The sequence below is a fragment of the Lissotriton helveticus genome, chromosome 3_1 (assembly GCF_964261635.1).
Source record: "Lissotriton helveticus chromosome 3_1, aLisHel1.1, whole genome shotgun sequence".
Taxonomy (NCBI): Eukaryota; Metazoa; Chordata; class Amphibia; order Caudata; family Salamandridae; genus Lissotriton; species Lissotriton helveticus.
Window position 1 is genome coordinate 1,152,705,586 of NC_136061.1, and position 26,978 is coordinate 1,152,732,563.

At 42.6% G+C, this 26,978-nt stretch overlaps 1 protein-coding gene across 2 annotated transcripts in view; it reads right to left on the minus strand.

The window, feature by feature from the left end:
- Window positions 1-844: 844 nt before the first annotated feature.
- Window positions 845-26,978, minus strand: part of MBD5 (methyl-CpG binding domain protein 5) — a 501,160-nt gene continuing 475,026 nt past the window's right edge. Inside the window, exon 11 of one of the 2 annotated variants that reach the window (XM_078681764.1) lies at window positions 845-1,209. In XM_078681764.1, the coding sequence (XP_078537890.1) occupies window positions 1,138-1,209 (72 nt within the window). In that variant the 3' untranslated portion in view covers window positions 845-1,137. The remainder of the gene's footprint in view (window positions 1,210-26,978) is intronic. The other variant, XM_078681763.1, reaches the window with a different exon arrangement.

The following is a 26,978-nucleotide window of genomic DNA, read 5'->3' on the forward strand; positions in this document are numbered from 1 at the left end:
TTACATAATACTGATAAAAATATTACAGTTTGTAATAATTTCAGTAACTATCTTAACTTGCATTTTAATAATACTGTGTGATGGATATTTAAACAGATTACAAAATTGTACAGTATACTTTCAACTGATGGCAACAAACTAATTGATGCCAATTTAAATACAAAGTATTTTCTTTTCGATACGGAATATTTAACTACAAATTAATCTTTAAAATAGTATCAGCATTCTTGGGGTGTTATCATGAAGATAGTATTGGGGGGTGGGAGTTGGGGGGGTACCGATGCTGTGATGCAATACCAGCTGAGTTAAAATACCCATCACAGATTATTATTGATTTTGTTTTCAAAAACTATTCTACCTTAATACTGAAGTAAAACACAAAATCCAACAGAGTCTCCAAATAAAATTCTTAATTTAGGTGAATGATCACTTCTCCCTTAGGTAGCAGCAAATTTGCACTCTCCTACAGGGACCTGAAAAGGAGTACAGTAATTCCAGGCAAGGTTCATTCCAAACAGACAATATAAATGAACACTCAGTCGTGTGAAGTGTATGCAATAATTAAAGTATTACATAATCATGCCTTTTCTCAGCTGTTAAATACAAAACAGCATCTTTTTCATTATCATATAAAAGCATTTAGGCGGTATTTTTATTGATCATTTTACAATGGCAGTCTCTAATGTGTATTCAATAGAAACAAGATCATTTTGTACACTATTTTATGTACAAGATAAAGTGTGCATTAGGTATACATGAATGGCAATATTGTACATTATTTACATTTTACAGGACAGTAAAATTAATTATCTATATACACACTGAAAATGTATCAGACACATTCTTTTTTTTCCTTAACTGCACAATTTTGTTTTTCTAAAAAGTAGATTTGTGACATTATAGTTTGTTTTTCTGTAATATTTCAAGAATTTGATTGCCGCATCCAGCGTTAATAATCCTCTGATCACTTACAGAAAAAATATATTTTTCTATTGTACCACTGTGTCACATAGCACCTTGTGGTGGTGGTAGCTATCCATCATCATAGAAATATTGAAACTATCACTTCTACTTATATACAGATATATGTGCAAGTCTTTTTGACAAGTAGTGGATCATTTATGAAGACATTCAATGTTATCTGGAGATCTTTCTTCTCTTGGGTTTGGGAAGCTTCACATGACTTTCTCTTTGTGGAATTTGATGAACCTAAAAAAGAAATAAACAGATATAACTTAGTTGCCTCTAACATTAAATAAGGTTATTCAAAAGTCTCAAAGACGAAACTTAACTCATTTTGGAGAAAAGTAATTAATTGCCAGAAGAGCATTTAACTTCTAAAATTAACATACAGTTGCAATTCTTTAACTTACAGATGTTTAAATGTGCACAGTTGTATCAGGTATACACATATTACTTGATGTGCAGCTTTGTGGATTGAATTTCTATTCTCCCTGCTTCATCTCCTAAAAACTGTCAATACTTAAAAAGAGTCAACTGAGGCATTATGTACTTATTGTTCTCGTTTCAATACCGAATAAGACCAAACACAAATTAAAGGTTTGGCTCAACATTTCCAGTTAATCCAATCACAAATCCCACAGGAGAAAAAAAAGAATAAAAGAAGACAATGGACACATCAAGACAACGACTGATGTTTCTGGGCTCGTAGACAATGGGCAACAAGCGAAGTTACTTGAGGAATGCCTTGCAGGGATTTTCATTTGAGCTCTCAGAAGAGGGGATGGGTGCTTGTGTGTCAGATTGCAGTGAATATGTCTTGTTACGTGCTGTTATGAAAGCATACAGGTACTACTATTGTCAAAACAGCTTGACAATATACTGTTTAATAAGGATTGAAAAGCAAATAAAACATATTTAAAAAAAAAGAAAAGTCAGCAGGATGGCTAGTGAGTTAAAACCTTGCAGATCGTAAATAGGTGGATATCCACATAACGAGTTAGAACAGCTGAATCTTTCACCTTTTGCAGTCAGAACACAGAGTACTTTTAAATTAGGTAATAACATCCATGATTTACAGTCTTTAGTAAAGGAGATATATGTGGTACGAAGCAGTATATAAAAAAACAAGTTTGCTATTATATAGAACAAGCTACATACTTTTAGCAAGTCTTTTTTATAGTCTAAATGTCTTATTGTCACACTCACAACAGCATTATCCAAAGACAATTAAGAAACACCGTCAGTTTACTGTTGGTGCACGCAAGGCTTTTTGATGCATAGTCTACCTTTCTACAAATGCATCATATCAGAAATACTGCAAGCTGTCAAAAACATTGCATACTGTCAGAAGGTATCTAATACGTTTTGGTAATTCATGCAGACACGAGATGGAAAACGCAGAGCCACAGGTGTCACTACTTGAAACAAGATAATGGCTTAATTTGTATTTAAGTTTCTATTTATTGGCGTTTTCAACGCATTGTATAATAATAGCATACAAACTTTTTGCATATATCCACTTGGGGATTACAGATGTTAAAACGAAGTCCAAAAATAAGCACATGCATGGATGCAGGGGCGGAGGAGGCTCAGGTGCCAAGGTCCATGGAAGTCCAGAGTTCAGGAGTAGCGGGGTAAAAAAAGACTCTAGGTACAGTGCACGCTCAAGAAGGAGGTGGGGGAGGCGGCCATCACACCCCTGCAGTACAGTGAGACAGGGTGCAGTGCTCTATTTCAATAACCCCCCAGTTGCACCGTTTTGTGGCCATGTACGTTTCAAAAGGCGCAAAGATATCCCTAGGTGCCGGCATGAGGGACCATGATTTTGAAAATTATTCTTGGCAAAAGGCAACATCAGCAAACCCGATACAAACAATGGGTACAGTAGCATGCCCCAGTGCACAGACACCCGCCTGTTAGCCATCATTAGTAGCACTGCGGTAAGCCGGCGGCTTCACATACTCCAGAGGGCCACCACAGGCAGTCTCAGAATCAGAGTGGCTGCAATTTCATCAATCACTCTCAATATCGGATCCCAGTATTTCGCTATGGACGGGTAGAGGCAAGCTCTTTTCTCCTCCCTGAGTTGCGTGCATCTAGCACTCTCTATAAGGCTCATTCTGTGGAGTCAGAAGGGGGTGTGATATAATCTGTGGAGGAATTTTAGATTTACTATACTGGGTGCTAGTGTGAGTGCAGCAGTAGCTCCATGACTGCTCGAGAGGTCATTGCCAAGCTCAGGCTGCCACTTCACAAATGCATGGGATTCAACGATCGAGGCAGTGATTTACAGCCTCATAATAAGTTGCTTAGGAGAGGACTATGCCAGGGGTACGTCTACAGGCTTGCGGACAAAGGTGGGGTGCCCCTGTCTGCAGGTACCACACAGTCTATAATACAGCAACACAGAGGGGTGAACAGTCTACAGTCATTTGACTATCACACAGCTCAACAAAGGAGACTTCTGGGTAAAGATCACCATTTCTGTCAGTCACAAGCGATTTAGTTATTGGCAGGCTTGATCATCTGGCGAGGGGGGGGATAGATATTTTTTTTTTGTGCTAACGGCAGCCCTATCTAGTTAAGCATGGGAGAAGTGCTCTGCGGCGCAGTCCATCCCATGCACTCTCAGTGCACTGCTCAGTGAGGCAGTGGTCTCATAAAGGCATCACCCGAGCCAGTCCAATTGCTTGTGCATAATTTACCCACACCGGAGAGGCCTTAAAAATTATAAAGCGCTAATGTAAGAAATCCAATAAAAAATATTACAGAAGAACATATTATGGATACTTCGGGAGAATTCCGACTGCATTCCATAGATTCCCCACCTGGCACGTCGACAGTTACTTTTTGCGACTTTCACACCATAAACACGTAGCCACAAAGTACTCTGACCACTGATGTGGAAAACTAGGGCCCTGAAATGGGAAATCCCTGTCCCTAGAAATCAGTTTGCACAGCGGGAAGGATGGGTGAATTGGTAAGGAATCTGTGGCTAAATAGATTCTTTACCAGATAAAGGCATTACCAAAGGGAAGTAACTTGTTCACCTGATAGAGACTTCTGGCTGTAGATTCCTTACCTTAGAATAGATACCCAAGCAATAACTCCCCGGAGGTGGGTTTGCAGACCAATTTTACATGCGGAAGTCCTGCAGGACCGAAAGGGCAAAGTGCCCATCCCTACAGACCTGACTGCCCAGACAGTAGTGTTTGGTAAACGTGTGCAGGGAAGCCCACATTGCTACCTCGTAGATGGCCAGGAACAGAACTCCGCAAGCTAACGCAGTGGTTGCAGCTTTAGCTCTGGTGGAATGAGCATGTATACCCTCAGGGGGTTGCTTCTTAGCCAATGGGTAGCGGATCATACTTTGCATAACACTCTATCCCAAAATGGTCCTTTTTTGCGCCTCCCGCCCTTTCCCCGCTCCAACATAACATAACATAACGAATAGTTGGTTGTCCACCCGGAAATCCTATTTTGTGCAGGCAAGGTAGAACGACAATGCTCCTTTTGGGTCCAGACGGTGAAGTTGTTCCTCTTCTTTCGAGGAATGAGGCGGTGCGTAAAAAGTAGGCAGACTGATGGGTTGGCCTATGTGAAATGGAGAGGGCACTTTCAGAAGAAAGGGAGCGCTTGTACGATGTTCCCTCTAATCTATTTCTTCTGTGTGAAGCAATGTAACGTCTCTGTGCACTGCAGCCAATGCTATGTGCACCAAGAAACTTACCATGCATGCAAGAGTTACCCTGATTTCCACTTTAGGCCCAACAGGCATATACATTTTTCTTTATTAGCATTTGTTACGCTAAACAGGTTTATAAATGTTGTATTTCCTTTACTTGCATTTGCTGTATCACTTTAAGATTCACATTCTATCTTTCTGATGTCATATAGTGCTTTGCTTTGTCTGTATTCTGCCTTGTCAGTTAGCTCCCTGGCTTTCTGATGGGAACACCAGTTATTCTCTGTAGCCTTTAATAAATACTCTTTATTTGGTATCTGCCTCTCCACTTCAATTACTACACATGGCGACGATGAGCAAAGGGAGCTGAGTGACTACAGAGGAAGAAAAACTCCACTGGTGAGAAAAGAGCCACGCAAGTTTGGAATTGTTTATTTAGCGAAATCTCAAGAAGTAAGAATCGCTATTATTACAGTTGGAAGCTGTAACAGGGAGAAGTCTTACAACCATAAACTTTGGCCAAGAAAAGAAAATTGTGTTCGTTAAGACTTGAGAGAAAAGCTACAATAAAAGAAGTACCTGTTTCCTACTTCAACAACTGGTGAGTTGGAGAAAATATCAAACTCTGCTTGTGGAAATCCACTGGTGCAACTGTTTAAATCATCAAACTGTGTTCAGCAAGTTATTTAACTACAGTTTGTGTTCAGCGTCTACAGTGGAGACTGAAACAGTGATGCGATAACGTCTTTTGCAATAAAAAAAAAACGTGGCTTGAACAGAAGAAACAGATTAAAAGCGTGGCTTGAAAAGAAGAAACAGAAACTGTGAGTAAAACTGTCTTTTGAAAGTGTGCCCCAAGCAGAGAACGGACAGAAACGGATTGAAACAGTGAGTAAATAAAAATGTTGTTGTAACGGAAACATTGAGCTAAAGCGTCTTTTAAAAATAAGAGAAAAGCCTTGCTCGAGCAGTGAGACGCGAGCCAACTCACTGTTAGAATCTTCTTGACGGCATCTTTCGAATCCCCACTGGTGAGGCTTGAGGCTTCCTTGGAATTCGGTCGCGACGGAAAAAGTAAGTGTCACGACAGGAAGCGGCAGTGATGTAACCACGCTACGTGGCGGCCATCTTGGGACAATATTGTGTATTGTGTTACTAAGCAATGCGTCTCGAAGGAGCAACGCGTCTATGACAATATTGCGTTACTGAGCAACGCGTTTTGAAGGATCAGCACGTCTTGCAGTAGCATCGTGTTTCTAAGAAGGAAACACCTTTTAAGAGAAAGAACGCGATATTTAACCAAAACTTGGTGAGTGAAGTAAAAACAACTGCCGTTTACCTGTTTAATTTAAAAAAAAAAAAAAAAAAAAAAGAGGAAGTTGTGTGCACAACGTTGTGAAGAGTGCAAGACTGATTTTCCCAAAAAAAAAAACTGCTGCGAGTGTGTAAACAAGTGATAGCATCTTGGGCACAACCTGAAGACTAACACTGTAGGAGATGATAATAACTGAAGCAGCGATGGAGAACCTTAATGTCATTATGCCGCCTATGTTCTTACAAACAAGCAGAGATCCACCCATCGAGTGGGACGAATGGATAGACATTTTTGAGAACTACATTGAAGCGCTGGATGGGAAAGATTTCAGTGCCACAAGAAAAAAAGCTCTCCTATTAAGTGCACTTGGGAAAGAGGGTCAACACTCTTTCAAATATTTACCAGTAGGGTTAAATCAGGATGGTAGAATTATAACTAATGTTTACACTGAGGCAAAAGCACGAATGAAAAAACAATATTCAAAAGAAGTAAACATCGTTATGGCGAGACACAAATTTTATACGCAACCACAAAGGACAGAAGAATCGGTTGACCAGTTTGTAACCAGATTGCGTGAACTGTCTATTAAATGCAATTTCGGGGAGATGAGAGATGAAATGATAAGAGATCAGTTAATGGTGCAGTGCAGGAACAAAAAAATGCAGGAAAAATTGTGGGCAGCAAAAAACCCTACCTTGCAGATGGCTATAGACATAGCGAAGGTGGTTGAGGAATCGAATGCATGCATGAAAGAGATGGAAAAAAAGGATAGTGTAAAGGAGGGTGGACAAGGGAATGGGGTCTCTTGTGTTGAACAGGAAGAGGTTGCAGCTGTAAATAAGAAAAGTGTAGATTCAGGAGAGAAAGATATAAAGAGATTTAATAGTGGGTATTCCAGTAGTGAGAGAAGTAGACATCAGGGAAGGATGTGCAGTAGGTGTGGGAGTACGTTTCATACTTCAGACTATAAAAAATGCTTTGCCTTAGACAAAGTGTGTAGGAAATGTGGGAAGAAAGGTCATTTCTTTAAAATGTGTAAAGGGATGAATACTGGAAAAGTAGCGGTTGTAGAGAAGAGAGAAATAGAGAGAGGCGAGATTAGTGTTGAGGGCGCCAATAAGATATTGTGCTTGGGCGTAGATGATACATGTCAAAGAGAACGAGGCAGAAGGGAAAGGCCTAAGGCTCAGTTTCTTATTGATAAGAAGGAAGTTGAGTTAATGGTCGATCCTGGGTCGTTGTGGACTATTATTCCAAAAGAGATGTATCTAGAAAATTGGAAAGATGTACGCTTGTTGGCCAGTGATATTAGTCCTTGTGGATATCAGGGAAAGAGCATAGAGTTGATTGGATACATGGTATGTGAAATATCATTTAAAGATCGCTCTGCGAAAGGGAAAGTTTATGTAGCAAAGTCAGGACCTGCTATCTTGGGTTGGGGACAACAGTATGACCTCAGTATTGTTATTAACCCAAGGGCGAAACAGCAAGTGATGGTAGTAGACAACATAACTACTGAGTCAATAGTTGAGGGAATGACAAGTTTGTTTGATGAACACATTGGGGTATTGAAAGGTTACGTGCATAAGATTGTGTTGCGTGATGTTGCTGTACCCATGCAACACAGAGTTAGAAAAGTTCTGTTTATTGCACGTGAGGAGGTGAAGAAGATACTGAAGGAGATGTTAGATCAAGGGGTGATAGAGCAGATTGAGACTTCACCCTGGATTTCTCCAGTCGTTATCACGACCAAATCCGACGGCAAATTCAGATTTTGTGTGGACCTTCGCACCTTGAACCAAAACATTGTTGTAGACAACTTCCCACTGCCGAATATCAACGAGTTGGTCTTGTCGCTAAAGGGTGGGAGGTATTTTTCTAAACTGGACCTCCGTAGTGCATATCACCAAATTAAATTGCACCAAGACTCAAAGGCATTGACTGCTTTCATAACAACTGAAGGATTTTATCAGTTCACATGCATGCCGTTTGGACTTGCGTCTGCGGCAGGGGTCTTCCAACGAATGATGGGTGTTGTGTTGAAGGGGGTGAACAATGTAGTATACTTTCAGGATGACGTTTTGATTTTTGGAGAGACTGTAGAAGAACACAATTTATTTATTTATTTATTTTTACCATTTATTGAGCGCACTGTTACCGGGCAGGTGTCCTGGCGCTAAAATGATGTACTTTCTCCATACGATATTAGTCCCTATAGATTGAAAAGCCATGTTTTAGTGTTCTTCCTAAATGTCATTAGGTCAGTGCTTTGTTTTAGGGGGAGGGGCATCTTATTCCAGATATCAGCTGCTCCGGAGATAAAACTGCGGCCTCCCCATCGGACTTTCCTAATGCGATCAGTCTTGACAAGCCATTTGTTAGATGATCTTAAATGTCGGCCTGGCTTGTACAGCTGGAAGTGTTGTTGAAGGAAAGATGGACCTAGTCCATTCACTGCCTTGAACACTATGCACAACGCTTTGAACATCATACGTTTCCGTACTGGGAGCCAGTGCAATTTCCTCAGTTCCCCGGAAACGGAAGCAAACTTGGGTAGACCCGTGATTAAGCGAACAGCAGCATTTTGCAGCGTCTGTAGCTTATTCAGGATCCCTTGCTGTGCTTGTAAATACAGACTATTGCAGTAGTCGAGGCGTGACAGCACTAATGCTGTCACGACAGTTTTCCTACTGCTGATGGAGAGAAAGGGGAGAATTTTCCTTATTGTTTTTATTATCCAGTGGACTGAGGAGGAGAGGGCATTGACTTGTGTCTTAAAAGTAAGTTGTTTGTCAATGAGTATCCCTAGATTTTTTACTGTCGTGGCAGGTATGGGAAGATCTCCCATTTCTTGCGGCCACCAGTTGGGGGTCCATAAGTTGGTCTCATTGCCAAAGAGAAGAACCTCCGTCTTCGAAGAGTTCAATTTAAGGCAATTCCTGGCCATCCATGAGCTTACTGCGGTCATGCAGTCCTGAAATCTTGCTGCTATTCCCTCCTCTCGACCCGGGAGCAGAGATACCACAATTTGTGTATCATCTGCGTAAGATGTAAGTTCAAAGCCAAATGACCGAATCACCGGGGCGAGGGAGGAGATGTATATATTAAAGAGGGTAGGGCTCAGGGAAGAGCCCTGTGGAACCCCTCCTGGGAGTGTGAAAGGAGTGGATTCAAAATCTCCCAGGGCCACCACCTGAACCCTATCCGAGAGGAAAGACCTCAGCAAGCTCAGCGCAACTCCCCGCACTCCGCAGCCTTCCAGGCGGTCCACCAAGATGTTGTGGTGGACCGTATCGAAGGCCGCGGACAGGTCGAGAAGCACCAAGACCGCCCGTCCGCCCATATCCATCACCTTCCTAATTTCTTCCGTGGACTTGATGAGGGCAGTCTCAGTGCTGTGGCCCTCCCTAAATCCATGTTGCGCCATGTCAAGCCCCTGAGAGGATCTGAGGAAATCACAGAGCTGAGCATTCATGGCCCTCTCAATAAGCTTGGCCGGTAATGGGAGTCTAGCTATGGGCCTGTAGCTGTTGGGATCAGAAATATCCAAAGTAGCTTTTTTAAGCAAAGGTGCAATAGAGACCTGCTTCCAACACAATGGATATTCTCCTCCTTTAAACATCATGTTAAAAACTTCCGTCAACATAACTGAGATGGGAGTGGCTGCGAGTTGGGCCACGGCAGCTGGACAGGGATCGTGGGGTGAGCCTGATTTAGTTTTTAGCAATAACTTTATTATTTCTTCTACTTTTACCGGGCTAAACTCCACGAATTCCGGGGACTGCGAGTTCTCTTGCATGGACTTATGGGTTCTCTCACTAAGAGTGAGCCTCACTTGATGTTCCAGGGCGGAGAATATTAGCTCTACCTTTCCCAAAAAGAATTTTGCAAGAGTCTCGCATAACTCCAGACTAGGGGGAATAGTGACTGATTTCAAGGCACTTAAATTGGTCACAGTTTTAAAAAGTTCTTGAGAGGAATTCTTCGCAATCTCAATTTTTGCGGAAAAATAGACGCTTTTAGCCTTTTTAATCATTCCTTTGTATGTCTTAAGTCTGGCATTAAGTAACATTTTGTCTGCCTTTGAATATTTTGTGCGCCATTGGCGCTCTAATTTTTTACACGACACCTTATAATCGCGTAGTTCCTCGGTGAACCAAGGGGCAGAGGGTATTATACGTGTTGGGCGGCAGTGTTTGGACTGGACTAGGGAGGTACAGGCTTGATCTAACCAATTTGTATAGTTTTCCGCTGCTTCATTTATATCTATAGGTGGCAAGAAAGTTTAAATTTAATTTAATTTAATTTTGAAAACAGTTTTTGAAAGAATGGAGCAGGCAGGATTGACATTGAAGAAAGAGAAGTGTAAGTTTGCGGTAGAGGAAGTAGAGTACCTTGGCTATACTCTGTCTGTTAATGGGGTGAGACCAAAGAGAGATTTGTTGGCGTCTATTAGAAATGCACCAGCTCCATGTGACAAAGACCAGTTGAGGTCTTTCCTTGGTCTCATTGAGTACTGTGCAAAGTTCGTAAGGAATTTTGCAGGGAAAACAGAAAAGGTTAAGGTGCTATTAAGGAAAGGGTGCAAATTTGTGTGGGATGTGGAGGATTGCTTTCAGAAGATTAAAGGAGAAATATGTGAAGCTGGTATCTTAACACCGTTTGATACCAATCGTAAGTCTGTTTTGACAGTGGATGCAAGTGCTGTGGGGGTTGGTGCGGTGTTAGCTCAGATGCATGATTCTGGGTTGAAGACAGTTGCTTTTGCGTCAAGAACTCTCACAACTGCAGAAAGGAATTATTCTATAATCGAGCGGGAGGCTCTAGCTGCAGCATGGGGTTGCGAGTACTATAGGATGTATCTGTGGGGGTTCAAGTTTACGTTGTTAACGGATCACAAGCCTTTAGTTAAAATTTTATCACCTGGCGGGGCTGGAAAGGGATCAGCGAGGCTGGCTAGACTGGCTGCGAGAATTCAGGAGTACCTGTACACTGTAGAGTACATTCCTGGTTGGAGGAACAGCCAAGCTGATGGTCTTTCCAGGCTTCCGCTACCTTGGGAGATGGTGGATAAGTTGGGAGTGGAATCACTTAACTTGGAGGGGTCTGTGGCAGCAGTGGATGAAGTGGTGGATATGTGTGCTGGGGCGGTTAGTAGAAGTTGGTGGAATACCTGTATGCTGAAGGATGAGGTGTTGAGAGAGGTGAAGGATTTAATTGTGAAAGGTTCAAGGAGAGAGAGTTGTTTATCTCCTGCTCTTCGCCCGTACTTGAAAGTTTTGGAACATTTGTCCATCTTGGATGAAGGTCTCATTATTCTGAAGGAAGATAAGTTTATTCCCCCACAGGAAGTGAGGTTCACCCTGTTCAAGTTAGCTCACGAGGGTCACTTGGGGCAGTCCCTTACCAAGAGGAGAGTGAGGGAGCATTTTTGGTGGCCGGGCATGGATCTAGACATTTCCGAGTGGGTGGAAAGATGTACAGATTGCTTTGAGAGTGAGAAGAGGCTTAAGGTTGGTGGTCAGACAGGGTGTGGAACAATAGAAGACCCAGGATGTCCGTGGCACACTATATGTCTTGATTTTATTGGTCCTTTTTATCAGTTGAGTCAGGATATGAGGTTTGGTTTGGTGGTTGTAGATGTTAGCTCGAAGTGGTTGGTGGTTAAGTTTATGAAAGAAATCACTACGAGCAGCACCATTAATATGTTGAAGGATATTTTCAGGGAGGAAGGTTTTCCCATGAAGATTATCACTGATAATGGGACACAGTTGACTTCTGTAGAGATGACTAATTTTTTGGAAAGTGTGGTATTATACATTCGAGGACATCATTATACAACCCACAGGGTAATGGTATAGTTGAGAGGGCGAACCGGATGGTTAAAGGGGCAATCCAGATGGCCCTGTCATCTAGGGTGAATGTGAGAGAGTTAGTCAATGATCTAGTTTGGGCCTATAGATCTACTGAGAATGGTGTGACTGGTAAGATTCCCTTTTGTATGATGAGAGGGCGTTTAGCTAGTACCAAACGTGTTGCTGCATGGATGAAGGAGTGTTTACGTACTGGAGTTTTGGAAAAGCGTGAAGATGAAGAGAAGGCGGTGAATAAGTGTAATTTTGCGGTGAATGATTGGGTGAAAGTAAAACCGGGACGTGTTGGTGTTGGATTGACAAAGTTCAGAGGCCCGTTCAAGGTCAAATCTGTTCATAAGAGATTTGTGACTCTATTTAATGGAGAGAATTGGAACTTGAGACGGGTGGCACTGTACAAGAAAGCTGAAGAAGGGGTTGGTCCGTCTCAGTCTAACCGTGCGTTGGAATCAAATAAGAATGGTTGTAATGGTGCTAGTAGAGAGCAGAGGGAAAGGAGACCTCCGAGATATTTACAAGATTTTGTTTGTGAGTGATTGTTGTCTAAGTAGTGGAGAGCATGAGCTTGTTCTTTTATTTTTTTTATTGTTTTGTTTTCTTTCTTTTGATGGGAAGGGAAGAGGATATGTTGTATTTCCTTTACTTGCATTTGCTGTATCACTTTAAGATTCACATTCTATCTTTCTGATGTCATATAGTGCTTTGCTTTGTCTGTATTCTGCCTTGTCAGTTAGCTCCCTGGCTTTCTGATGGGAACACCAGTTCTTCTCTGTAGCCTTTAATAAATACTCTTTATTTGGTATCTGCCTCTCCACTTCAATTACTACAATAAACCTGCGTTGTGTGTTAGTCTTTTTGTGTGATGCAGCTTTTCCCTGGCATTCATGCTGCATGAGAGGTAGAGCTATGCAAGAATGAAAATTCATAGGGAGGGTTGAGCCGGATACGATCCTTTAGCATATCCCAAATGAAATGATACAGCAAGTGGCATGCAAAAAATATGCCAAAGACTCTTTCAAATTATAAAGAGATTATTTAGTTAAAAGTTGAAATTGAATGTATTTGTTGTACAATAGATGACAGCACAACAAAGTGAGGATGACAAACTTTGACACCATAGGAATTGGGCAGCAGACTGCCACAACCCTAAAGCCTGACTCTATTTCAATGCACTGAATGTGCAGCATCAGATTGTAACCCCTAGCGCCATTCTTCAATATAACATTAGGTTCTGGATACCATAACAATGGGATTTTTCAGTTACTACATCAGGAATAACAGAACAATAGGATCGAAGTCTGAAACAAGCCAGACCTATTGGCTTTGCAATGCTTTTTTGAGGTATCAAACAAATGAGTAGCAATGATTTTGTTACGGTAATGTGAACTGAAAATATCTGCCCTTAACACATATCCTTTTTGTCCCCAGAGCTTTCTGAATTCTTCAATGTGCATATCTCACACATCATCGCTTTCTTCTTATGCACAGTTTTTTCACTCTCTCCAGAACATACTTTATTTCACCTCCTCTAATTCAACCAGTCCGCCCCCCCCCCACCACACACACACACCTACTGCAAGTGAATCATTTTTGTTTCTCTTTGGTGATGTTTTAGTTGAAAACTTTTGTAACTCTTGCAACCAGTTTTCGACAGTTACAAATAACATATATGTTATATTAATACATTTCATAAAGCGCACGTATAACCAGGGGTGTCTTGGTGCTGACTCAGCATAACAAACACGGAGTGAGAAAGATACCAGTGGTTAAAAAGCCAGGTTTTCAGCAGTTTTCTGAAGGTTAGTAAGGAGGAAGCAGCTCTAATCTTAAAAGGTAATGCATTCCACAGTTTAGGGGCTTCTACGGCAAAGCAACTACCACCCCATTTAAGTCTTTTGAATCTGGGGCGGGTGACCCACAGAGAGCCTTTGGATCGCAGGTCCCCTACTGGGTTCATACCACGCTAGGGATTACTGAAAATGATCACGGCTGAAGTTGTGGAGACTTTTGCAGGTAAGACAGAGTGCTTTGAATTTGATTGCCTAAATATAACCAGTGGAGCCCTTTAATGGCTTAGGAGACTGACTCGAATTTTGGAAGGTCAAGGAGTCGTCTAGCAGCCGTATTCTGTACACTGCAGTTTATTAAGATGTTGCTTTTGGAGATTTAAGTACAGTTCATTGCAGTAATCCAGTTTTGTAAGAATTAACAGGGTGATTACGGTTTTCCTTCAGTTGGGGAGTATAAGGGGAAAGATTTTCCTGATGATTCTGAGGGTGTTGAAGCATGGGGAAATGATTGAATTGATGAGTTTACTAAAATTTAACTTGTCATAAATTAAGACTCCCAGGTTTCTTGCTTTTTGGACTGGGGAGTGCTCCTAGTTGTGTGGGCTAGCAAGTGGGATTCCAGAATTGTGGATTATTACCAAAGAGGATGACCTTGGTTTTGTCAGAGTTCAATTTAAGGCAAGGTTTGCCCATTCCATTGCCAATAGCTCTCATGCAGTTCTGAAGTTGGAGGTTAGTGTTGTTAAGGTTGTTAATTGCAGACACCACGATTTGTGTGTCAACAGCATAAGACGTGGGTGAGAAGCCAAACAAGCTGATAAGGGATGTTAATTCAGTTACAAAGATGTTTAAAAGAAAAGGGCTGAGTGAGGACCCTTGAGGGACCCCGCAAGCAAGAGAGAATGGTTTGGACGTGATGTTGTCCAACATCACTGAATATTCTCTGCCCGTCAGGAAGGCTCATAGCAGGGCAAGAGCTTTGTTATTGATGCCGAGGTGTTTGAGGTGAAGGATCAGACTGGAATGATCCACCGTATCGAAGGCCAGAGATAAATCCAGAAGATGAGGGCTGCCGTGCCTCCCTCATCCAAGATGGTTCTTAACTTATCTGTGGTATTGATCAATGCGGTCTCTGTGCTGTGCTCAGCCATAAAACTAAATTGTGTGAAGTCCCATAGATGATTAGATTGGATAAATTGCGTCAGTAGAGTATTTATAATTTTTTCTATTAGCTTCGCTGGAAAGGGCAGTCTGGAAATAGGATGGTAGTTGGCTGGATTTTCTGGGTCCAGATTGGGCTTCTTAAGTGGAAGGATAGAGCCCTTCTTTCAAATGGTGGGAAAAATCCCTGTACAAAAATCTCATTAAAGATGCAATGTACAGAGTGATAGCAGTGGTTTCGAAGAAAGAAAGCCAGCACCTCTGTTTAGTTTACAGATGTATAACACAAAGTGTCCCTAAGCGTGCTCAATGTAAAGGAAAATGCTACTTGGCAGTATGCATTTGTTCTTGGTATGTAGGGCTGATGAGCCACACACTAGTGCATAGATCTTTGTTTGGTAGATGACTCCTCCTGTAGAGCGTAGTGCGCATGGGCATCGACTCAATCTTCAGATTGTTTTTCACCATTGGGGAAATGATGGAGTTGTATGAATACAGAAAAAGATGTCCATGTCTTGTGTATCTAATTAAGATATTACTGGAACAGATGTAGGTAGCCGGGTGGGCGTGTGTGGCTCTACAGCCCTACATGCCAAGAACAGATGCATACTGGTAAGTAGCATTTTCCATTCAAGGCATATGGGCTGCAGACCACACACTAGTGCATTGATTGCATAGCAGTTTTCTCCCTTAGCGGCGACCACAAGTATCTGTTGCAGTAGTTTGAAATAATGTCTTGAGTACAGCCTGGCCCACACTAGCTTGTTGTTTTGCTTGCACATCTATACAGTAGTGTTTTGTAAATGTGTGTGGTGTAGACCATGTAGCTGCTTTGCAGATATCATCTAGGGGAATATTTCCTAGAAATGCCATAGATGCCCCTAATTTAAGGGTGGAATGAGCCCTAGGGGGAATGGATAGAGTGTGTTTTGTTTTTTGGTAACATATTTGAATGCATTTAACAATCCACCTTGCAATACCAGCTTTTGAAATAGGATTACCTTTATGTGGAGGAGAAAAGGACACAAACAATTGATTTGTTTTACAAAATGGTTTTGTCCTATCAATGTAGTAGAGTAGCGCTCTTTTTACATCTAATGTATGTCGAGCTCTTTCCGCAACTGTTTTTGGTTGCGAGAAGAATACTGGCAACTCAAATTGATTGAGGTGGAATGGTGAAATGACTTTCGGAAGGAATTTTCGGTTTGTTTTAAGAACCACTTTGTTCTGATGGAGTTGTAGGAATGGTTCTTGAATTGTTAATGCCTGGATCTCACTTACTCTTCTGAGTGAGGTAATAGCAATTAAAAAAGCAACTTTCCATGTAAGGAACTGTAATTCACACTTATGCAAGGGTTCAAATGGAGGACTCATAAGTCTAGTGAGAACTATATTTAAATTCCATACAGGGGAGGGTGGTATCCTGGAAGGAATTATTCTTTTGAGGTCCTTCTATAAATGCTTTGATGGCAGGAACTCTAAATAATGACAGATGTTGTCTGTTTTGAAGGTAAGCTGCTACAGCAGCAAGATGTAACCTGATTGAGGAGTACGCTAAACTACATCTTTGTAGATGGAGCAGGTAACATATGATGTTTTGGATAGAAACTTCTAGTGGGTTAATGTTGCTATTTTTGCAATACACAACAAACATTTTCCACTTGGCCGCATAGCATGCTCTAGTGGTGGGGCATCTAGCTTCTTTTATAATATTCATGCAATCAGGCGGAAGATTGAGGTATCCAAATTCTAAGACCTCAGAAGCCAAATCGCTAGGTTGAGCTACATTGGGTCTGGATGCATGATCTCTCCATGGTTGTGTGTCAGTAGATGTGGAGAGAGTTTTAATTTTTGATGTGGTACTACAGAGAGTTCTAGTAGCGTTGTGTACCACGGTTGTCTTGCCCACGTTGGTGCTATGAGAATCAATGTGAGGGAATGTTCCTGTAGCTTGCGTACCGCTAACAAAATTAGTGGGAGAGGTGGAAAAGCGTACACAAATTTGTTTGACCAACTCATCCATATCGCATTGCCTATGGACAATGGATGTGGATATCTGGCGGCGAAGCTTGGGCATTTGGAGTTGCGGTGTGTGGCAAACAGATCTATGTCTGGTTGGCCCCACTTGTGAAAGAAAGGTAGAAGAACTTGAGGATCAAGTTCCCACTTGTGTATCTGTTGTCTTTGACAACTTAACAGATCTGCAACTTGAGTGTGAACTCCTGGTAGATGTTCTGCTAACAGAAAGATTTTTTTGAGGAATGGCCCACCTCCATATGCTCTGTGCCAGCTGGGAGAGGTATAAGGAGTGTGTTCCTCCCTGTTTTTGGATGTAATACATGGCTGCCATATTGTCGGTACAGACTAATACAGCCTTGCCTGATAGGTAATGCTGAAACTAATTTAGAGCTAGAAAAATTGCTTCTTCCAAATGCGCTCCCCATCCTTTGAAAGATGCGTCTGTGGTTAGCACCACTTGTGGAACAGGCTCTATGAATGGCCAGCCCTTGGAAAGGTTTTTGGTGTTCCACCACTGCAGAGAGCTATGTGTCCGGTCGTCCACCACCACCAGATCTGTTATTTGTTGTTGAGCCTGATTCCATTGACTTGCTAACCACTCTTGCAGGGGGCGCATTTGGAGTCTTGCGTATGGCACTATGAAGATGCAAGATGCCATCATTCCAATTAATTGCATGAACACTCGAGCTGGTAGTGAATGTTGCGGATGGAATTTTTGTATAAGAGCTTGCATACTTTGTATCCTTGTTGGATTGGGGGATGCAATTGCTTTGGAGGTATCTATTATGGCACCCAGATACTGTTGAGACAGGGATGGTTGGAGATGTGACTTTTTTTTGATTTACTGAGAATCCTAGCCTGTGTAGCAGGCAGATGGTCTGATGTGTGTGCTGCACACACTGGTGGTATGACTTGGATTTTATTAGCCAGTCGTCTAGGTATGGGAAGATATGAATGTTGTCCCTTCTTAAGTGTGCTGCTACTACTGCTAGACACTTTGTGAAAACTCGAGGTGCTGTAGTTACTCCGAAAGGGAGTACTTTGAACTGGTAACCTTGACCGTCTAGTACGAACCAAAGGTACTTTCTGTGAGCTTGATGGATGGGAATATGGAATTAGGCGTCCTTGAGATCGAGGTGGCAAGGAAGTCACCTTGTTTTAATAGAGACAGAACCTGCTGTAATGTGACCATATGGAAGTGGTCGGTTGTAAGTCAAGGTTTAGGGGCCTCAGATGTAGTATAGGTCTGAGGGAACCGTCCTTTTTGGGGATGAGGAAGTATAGGGAGTAAACTCCTGTGTTTTGATGGTGTTTTGGGACTGGTTCTATTGCATACTTTTGCAGTGGAGATGCAACCTCTTGTTTTAGGAGAGTGAGATGCTCCTGCGACATGGGACGCTGTCTGGGTGGTATTGTTGGAGGAGTGGAAGTGAGCTCCAGGCAATAACCTAACTGAACTATTTGTCTTACCCACCTGTCCGTGGTGATGGAGTTCCAGACAGGTAGGAACTGTTGTAATCTCCCCCGACAGAAGTGGAATGGTCTGGGGGATGAGAGGGAAGTCACTGTTTAGGAGTGGAGGAATTGCGGTTGTTGTTACCTCTGCCTCTACCTTCATTGTTGTTACCTCTATATCGTCCTCTGTAATAACCTCTACTAGGCGATGTTTGGGTGGGCGTTTTATAAGAAGAGGAGGCGTTGTCTGTTTGAAAACCTTTAGAGGCGCCCCTGTAAGAGGAGCAACAAAAGGACGCTCAGTGAGTCTGAGTTTGTAAGGCTCCCTGGATTTTGCTGTGTCCGTATCTTTTTTCATTTTCTCTAGTGGATTATCAACTATAGGACCAAAAAGATGTTGCTGGTCAAAAGGTTGATTCAGGATAGTGGCCTGTACTTCTGGTTTGAACCCAGAGATGCGTAACCAGGCATGTCTACGTAACAGTACTCCTGTATTTATTGCTCTAGAGGCTGTGCCGGCAGCATCTAACGCACAGCGGATTGAGGTATTGGTAATGAACTTGCCTTCTTGTATTAAGTCAGAAGCCCTGGCTTTAGATTGTTCTGGCAAATGTTGCATAAAGGTTTCTAGCTCATCGTAATGAGATCGGTCATATCTCGCTAACAATGCTTGAGTGTTAGCAATGCTCCAGCCATTGGCTGCTTGTGAAATGGTGTGTTTTCCTGAAGCATCTAAAAGCTTGGACTCCTTATCAGGGGGTGAAGCATCCCCTGTTGTCTGCGAGTTAGCTCTTTTCCTCATATTTGAGACTACTAATGAGTCTAATGGTAGCTGACCTTTGATGTATGCTGGGTCGGTTGGAGCTGCTCTATACTTTTTTTCTAGTCTGGGGTTAATTACCCTGGCTCTGACGGGGTCTTTGAATACCTCTGGTGCATGTTTTTCCACTTCATTAAGTATTGGTAATGTGGTTGTGGTTTTATGTGATGACAGTAATGTATCCATAAGGAAGTCTTCCTCCACTGGATCTGTATGTAAATCCACCCCATGAAAGGTGGCTGCCCTATGAATAAGCTGTGTAAACCCAATAGTGTCATCTGGAGGAGATGGCCTAGAAGGGTATGCGTCACTTTGTGCAGATCTGGTGCATCTGGCGGGTTATAATCTTCCTAGGGATCATCTGATGGCCCAGGAATATTGTCTGGGTCATCTGTGTCATCTATGTGTTGCTCACTTTCTACCCCTTGTGAATAATTATCTTCATCATCATCATCATCCTCTGGTGTAGGGCTATGCGAGGTGGATGGTGAGTGCGCAGGGGAAATGTCGAGTGGTATCTCTGGCAGTTGTGAAGGAATTCTTAGGGGGGTCGTTTGAGCGTGTTTTTTTAGAGGAACTGAAGGTGGCTTGGGAGAGTCCATTTTCCTCTTTTCAGGCACTGTAATTATATGTCCAGTCTTTGAATGAATACGAAGAGTCAATTGTTTTGGATCTGGGCAGAAAAGCTCTTCTGTGGAATTATCCTTTTTCGGCACCGACTTGTCTTGCTTGAGACCGAATTGTTTAGAAGGTTTTACAGTGTCTATTGCAGTCTTCGGAGCAGATCTTGGTTTCGGTTCCGAAGACTTGGTGTCGTGTTTCTTTTTTGGATCGGAGCTTTTCGGATCCTGAATTATTGGTCCCGAAGCACGTTTGGGATCACCAACCTTCGGTGCCGAAGTGTGTTTCGGTGCTGAGGTGGGCTTTGGGTCGACTTTTTTCGGAACCGGAATAGGCTTCAGTTCGACAGGCTTGGGAACTGCTTTCGGTGCTGAGCTTGTTTTCGGCTCGACCGGTTTCGGTACCAAGGGTAGCTTCGGTGGCTCAATGGTTAGAGCGGCAGACCCTGATGCAGAGGTCTAGCCCGGGACCAGGGTTCAATTCCCCGCCTCGGCGGGTCTTGGGCTCAAAATTCCACGGACCTGATAATTCTCGCCTCGGTGCCTATTCCAATCATGGAGTCCCACTCTGCAACTCTGGGCAATAGCTTGCTTAATCTCCACAACGGCCCCCACAACGCTAAGGATGCCTGGCCTCCACCTTGGGGGTGCCCGGGAGTGGACACCTCACAGGGAAAGCCAGGATGGGTTCCACAGCGGTATTCGTACAAGTGCCTTGAGACCCTTGCGGGTGAGTAGTGCGCTATACAAGTATCAATTTACACCTTATTTACACCTTCGGTGCCGGAGTTAGTTTTGGTTTGAAGACCTTTTGCTTGTTGGGACCGACAGACTGACTCGAGCCCGAGTCGACTGGAGGCTTTTTTGGATTCTTTGTTGCCGAGCCAGAAGGCGGGGCGTCGGAAGGTTTTGGTCGGTGTGCACCTGGACCCGGAGGTGGAGGTGGAACTGAAGCCTGTCCTGGTATGAGGGTGTGAACAGGGTTGACGCTTGTACTCACGACCTGTTGACCAGCTGGAAGAAGGTCGCCGTCTTCGGATTGTCCTTCGGCTCCAGAAGCTGAATCCTCTGCTTCGGAAACTATGGTGTCCTGCTGTTGTTCTTCGGACTCTAGATCGTTTGGAGCCTCGTCTATGATGAGGTCTGGTGTCGATGAAGAGTACTGCGCCATGACTCTTTGAGCTAGACGGTCTCTGATGGTTTTCTTGGACCAGAACGAAGCACAGGCCGGGCAATCTCGACTCTCGTGCTCTGGGGACAAGCACAGATTGCAAACCTGATGTAGATCAGTGTGGGTGAATTTGTGTCCACACTAAGGGCACTTCTTGAAGGGTGTTCTTTCCATAAGCCAAAGGCCCAATAGCGCAGTTGGGCCCGACCGCCCCGACGAACGCTGGAATCGAGAAGCGCAAGCCTTTCTTCGACGCGGGTAACTGGAGTTACTATTACTTCCAGTCCTACATCATACCGATGGTATGATGTAGGACTGGAAGTCGAAAGGAGATCGGTAATGGGACCGAACGATAAACACATCTGAGCCCGATGGCGGAAAAAAACAATCTAAAGATGGAGTCGATGCCCATGCGCACTACGCTCTACAGGAGGAGTCATCTACCAAACAAAGACTCTAACAAGACAACAATAAAGTGTAATCATCCGGGCCCACCACCAGATGGCGATCTATGCACTAGTGTGTGGTCTGCAACCCATATGCCTCGAACACACCGTGCCATCCACCATGTCACTCAGTACATAGAAAAATAAACAATTCCTTCATACACATTAATCACTGAAATTTGAACAACAGAGCACAGCACAAAAAGTTCCAACTGACTAACATAAGTCAGTAATGTATTTAATTCCAAACTCAGCAATAGATGGATCTGTAAATTGAAACAGTAGATCATGGGCTCTGAGGGATTGAGTATTCTATTGGGGTTAAGCTTTACTTTCCTTCGGTTCACAATAAGAAATTAGAACAATCAGATAAGGATTGGATTTGCACATGTACCTGTCTCCTAATTTGTATACAGTACATTACACTAGTGTGATATAAATGTTGAGTTGCACTGCACATATTTGAGACCAGATGCTGGTATCTAATCTGACCTAAATGAACCTGTTTGTTTCCTTGACGCATATATTGATTTGTTAATACCTGTGTCCCGCAAGAACAGTACTATGGTGTGTGGTGCTGTCTTACTGTGAATAACTGCTTTACTGTAAAAAAAACTGGTATATATATATATATATATTACAATTTGGTTCTAGAACTTATAATGTTTATCAGTGATTTGCAAAGAACTCTCTCTTACTCTCACCTTCTATATGGGGCTGACTCTCTGATCATGCTTTCTTGCACTCTCTATTCTAACTGCTATTTCTCTTATAGGGTGTGCTGTTAGGATCACACTATGATTTTTTACATCACATTGGTTCCCGAAGCGACTATTTATTATTGTAGCTGAATTATACACCTGTCCATTTTTGCGTCTAAACACTAATAGTCTAGATGCAATCTTCATAGCTTACTTGACTGTGTTGCATTAGTATAACGAATACTACTAATTTTGTGCAAAGAACTACTTGCGTTCATATTTCAAACGCAATCGCAATCGTATTTATATACGTGAGAGTTAGTGTTCTTTACTAACGTGCTGTCTATCACCACGTTGTGAAACTACAATAATGGCTAACACGACTTCGTAACAGGTGCATTACGTAAACACGCTCTGTCACGGTACTGACGCTCAAGAGACGAGTCTTGTTACATATGTGGCGTTTCTCCATGGCGGCTGCATTAACCTTTCAAGATGGGAGCTGGAAACTAAGTTGCACTGGGTAAGTCGTTATACATTTGACTTATTCTATATTCGTAGGGGGCTGCCAACAGGTTTATGAGGTATTATTCTCACAGTTTACTGCTGTTACTTTGTAGATCTCGAATGCTGATCGTTACCGCTTACAGGCTCGACATTTTAGCTTCTTACTCGTTTATCATAACGATTTTTCCAGTTCACCCGTTCCACTATTAAGTACGTTTTAAAAATGAGTGTATCTGATAGTAATAATTACTTGGAGCCCGTTTCAGTTTCTTTCGTTTGATTACGGTAATACTTTTTTACTTTTGTGAACATTCATAGTCTATGGAGTACGTATTAGGGATACTCACAACCTGCTTTTTAGTTCTTTGCACACGTATTTTACCGTCTGTTTTCATTTTTTTTCTATTCGAACTCCAGCTAATTACTGAGGCGTTATCGAGTGCAGCCTATCACAGTAGTTGGGCTGATGAATTGGTAGACTCACTACGGGTTACCGTTTTAGAAACTAGAGGATCCCCTGTTATTGTGTCGTAAAATTCTGAAGCATAGCAATTGCTAGTCTTAAGAGGGATGTATAGAAGACGCATCCCTCACTGTTTAGATGTTTATTTCTGCCACACACCTTTGATCCTGCACATTGGAGAAGACTAGGGTGTTTTTTGCTGATATTTCTACATTCAGATATCAATTTAAGGTATTTGCAGAACACATTTTCCTCTCTATTTCTCTCTTCTTTGTTTCTCCTTATCTAACATACATAAGTATGTTTTTAAAAAGTAGAACTCACATGGGCGTTTGGTTAGACTGTGGCTCACTTCTTTCATATTCGTTACACGTTTGTGACTTTATGATCTTGTTATGTTGGTTTACTTGTTGAACACTGACGATCTCTCTTTTACACATGGATTCCTACACTTATGTCTGGATCCTGCTATTTTCTGGCACCTTTTCCATCGTGCACTATACCACTTCTCTAAGTAATGGAGTGTTTGACATTGGAAGATTGTAGTAAAAATTATCTCTGGTATTGATATCAAACAACTTGTCATACTGTTTTGTCAACAGCCTTGAGAAAGTCGTCTAATGACGAAACACGTGTCGGCTGTGTATTTGCTACACCTACATGTCAACATTTTGGAAACTGATTCACTTATGATCAAGATTACTCAAAATTTATTATTTCATCTATTGCTGAGTTTGGAATTAAATACATTACGGACTTATGTTAGTCAGTTGGAACTTTTTTGTGCTGTGCGTGGTTGTTCACATTTAATCTCATTAAAGATGTTGGTCAGATAGGGAACTTTAGGTACACAGATCTGTTTGAAAATGGAGGGGGGGACCATGGGTCGTAGGGAGATCTGGATTTGGTAGACTGGATGATCTTGAAAACATTTGGAGAGGTAGTGGGGTGAATTCACTAAGATTGAATGGAGTGCTGCTACCCAAGGCATTTAAGTCATTGCTATGATAGTGAGCTGTTGGAGAGGTGTTACTGGAATCAGCAGGGCTTGATGAAATGAACAGATTATATATTTGACCTACTTTGTCGCAGACATGCTGGGCTATCTGTTCACACTCTGTGATTTGTCCGTAGTCCAAAATTGGAGGTGCATGTAGTCTGAACAGCTTTAGAACTCACTGACCATTGTGCCTCAAGTCCAAAGCTCTCAATCATGTCCCATCATAATCACACTACCACTGTTTTTACTTAAAAAATCACATGGCTGCGACTCTGTTCACAGTATGCACTGTTATATAGTGCATAATAAACTGCAAATACACATTTGTAAAAAAACCTCACCCTCTTAGGTAATGCACAATGAAATAAAACATGAAGCATCCATGCATCACAGCATAATTTGTGTAAACTGGGCTGGTAATGGAGTGACTGTTGATGTACGAATGTGTGTGGTGAGCATTACCCAAACATGTGGATTTATTATTGTATATCCTGTACAGTGATTATTATTACTTCTACATTTACAAAAGCAAACTGTGTTTGTAAATTAAATAAATGGAAAGCTTTATTTCTGGTTGAAGAGAAGCCTGCATGAACCAAGAAGAGGCAGCCAAAGGTTTCCCACCCGCTCATACAGTGGTGCCCCAGTTACACATAATGTTATTGTTATCTGTGCGAGGTCCAGAGCAAATCCACTTTCCTGTCAAAATATGCAATTCTCCATCTTTGCTAGCAATGGCATGTTGCTAAGGTTTATGCATATTTCGGAAAGACCAGGTAAATGCCAGTGGCATAGAAATTATGCAATGGGCTCTGGAGCAAGCAAGGAAAATGGCTGTTTTGACTTGGTGGGATAGGAAAATACAGAAATTTACATGGTTTGTATGGTCCCTGATTCCACTGCACCTGCTGCACTGATGGTAGCTACTTCTCTAGTACCAACATCAGCGCATGCCCACTACATGGTAACAGTGAGCTGGTGCCACTGAAAGAAAATGATACACTTAGTGTTGTGCAGACGTGTAGCCTCCATTGGTGCAGCAGGTGCAACGACAGAGGGGCCCACTGAAGGCGGTCTATTGTGGTATTTCACAGTTCAAACACCCATTTAGTGGCCAATTTGTACAAAGTGAAACTAGAAAATCTGCGATTTCTCACATAACCAAATTGTGTGACCATAGGCAAATAGTTTATTTCAGCAATATGCCATTTTCTTCATTATAGTAAATAAAGCACCTTTAAATAGGTGAGTTCAGTATAAGAGGCATACAAACATGTTGTTTTGATAGACTAGACTATAATGTTGCTCTCTACACAAGAATGTGGGCCACATTCAAGGTGCACCTGACAACTTACTTTCCTCAGTTCACAAACCACATTGCTACGGGAAAGGGAAAGAATGGTTCTATTTTTAAAAACATACGTTTAATCAGTGTTGGACACTGATGTAATGTGACATATTAATGCCAAATTTCAGCGTGTTGAAGAAAGGTGGATTTTTATATTTTGAAGAGACTTTAAAGGGACCTGTGCACAGATGCACTAATACCCATCAGTCTGATCTTTATACGCAAACATCAGCTTCCCTTCCTAAACACGAACAATGCACAGAGCACTTTAAACTTATTATTACCAGTCATTCGAATAATCCCAATTTATGCATTGCCGTAAAAAAATGCATTAATCAGAGACGCCACTTCTGTCTGTAAATCCCTGTTGCAGCTGCCTATTTCAGCAAAACCTATGAAGCAAGTGGCATGTGCGCACCTTGTGACCAGCACTTGATGTACTTCAGAGTTAGCACCCCATTAACCAGCTGCCCTCCTCCTCACACGTCTGTTACATTGCAAACCATTACAAACATCAAAGTTTCTTTCAGCTCAGGTAAAAGTTGCAGCCAATCGATTACGCCCAGCCCTCTTTATGACCCCTGTGCAGCTACCCACCACTCCCCGTGCTTGCTCCTCCACAGTGAACAGCTTCTCCCTTCTCCACACGATTTTGCCTCTGCCTCTCCCTGTGGTTTTCCATCACGCAAGTGACCGTTTTTAAATGCAGCTCACGTTATTTAAAGCAGCTCCAAACAGTCTCTTGGGTGAATTGTGCCCGCTTCACACTACAGACTGCGCGCTCTGGGAAGTTAGAATGAACGCGCACATGCACGCACCTTACAGGGAACACTGCTCTCATACGAAGCAGCAGTTTGTCTGGGTAGATGTAAAAATAAGGAGGCTTGGGGGCAGATGTTCTCACTAAAAAAAGGGCGCCTTGATGGTAAGGAACCTGAGTGGACAATTGTGCAGAGGCACAAAGGGAGCGCACACAAGGAAAGCTAGGACAAGTTCTAGTCCCACTGGGGCATAATGAAAGGATTGAGAAGAAACATGTTGCAAACCTTTCAGAAACCTATGTACAACAGTGCATTAGAAAAGGGAAGGTTGGTCAGGCAACCAAAGAAAAGCAGCGATTGCAGTAAGGTATCCCTTTACAGTGCCCAGAGCAGAGCCCTGCTGAGAAACGGAAAGAAGGAACAGGAGAACCTGAGAAAGATAGACAGAAAGGGGATCAATGTTTCTTTCTGTACACCATGCCACAAATTTTGCCCAATGGCAGGCGTAAACGGTCTTGGGAAAGTGACAATCGGTGGTGTCTGGTCCACAGTGGATGATGAACTTAGTTGCATCCCTCCCATCGGCAACAGCCTGAGAAGCACGGCCCGGGCCTCCACCAGGACAACTGGCAGCACCTGTGCAACGTATCCCATAGGGCATGAGAATAGCATCCCAAAAGACACACTGTGTTCAGAGACTGCAGTGCCAGGCTGGTGGAAGACAACATCCTCCCTGGATTTCGTGCCGGCCGGGGGGGGGGGGATGTGGAGGGGGGGCGCTGTAGGGAATGCACCAGGACTTATCTGAGACGTTGAGGCTTAACCGACCAAGCTTTTTGGTGCTGGGTGAGGCAATTTAGGTCCCGTGGAGTGGAGCGGT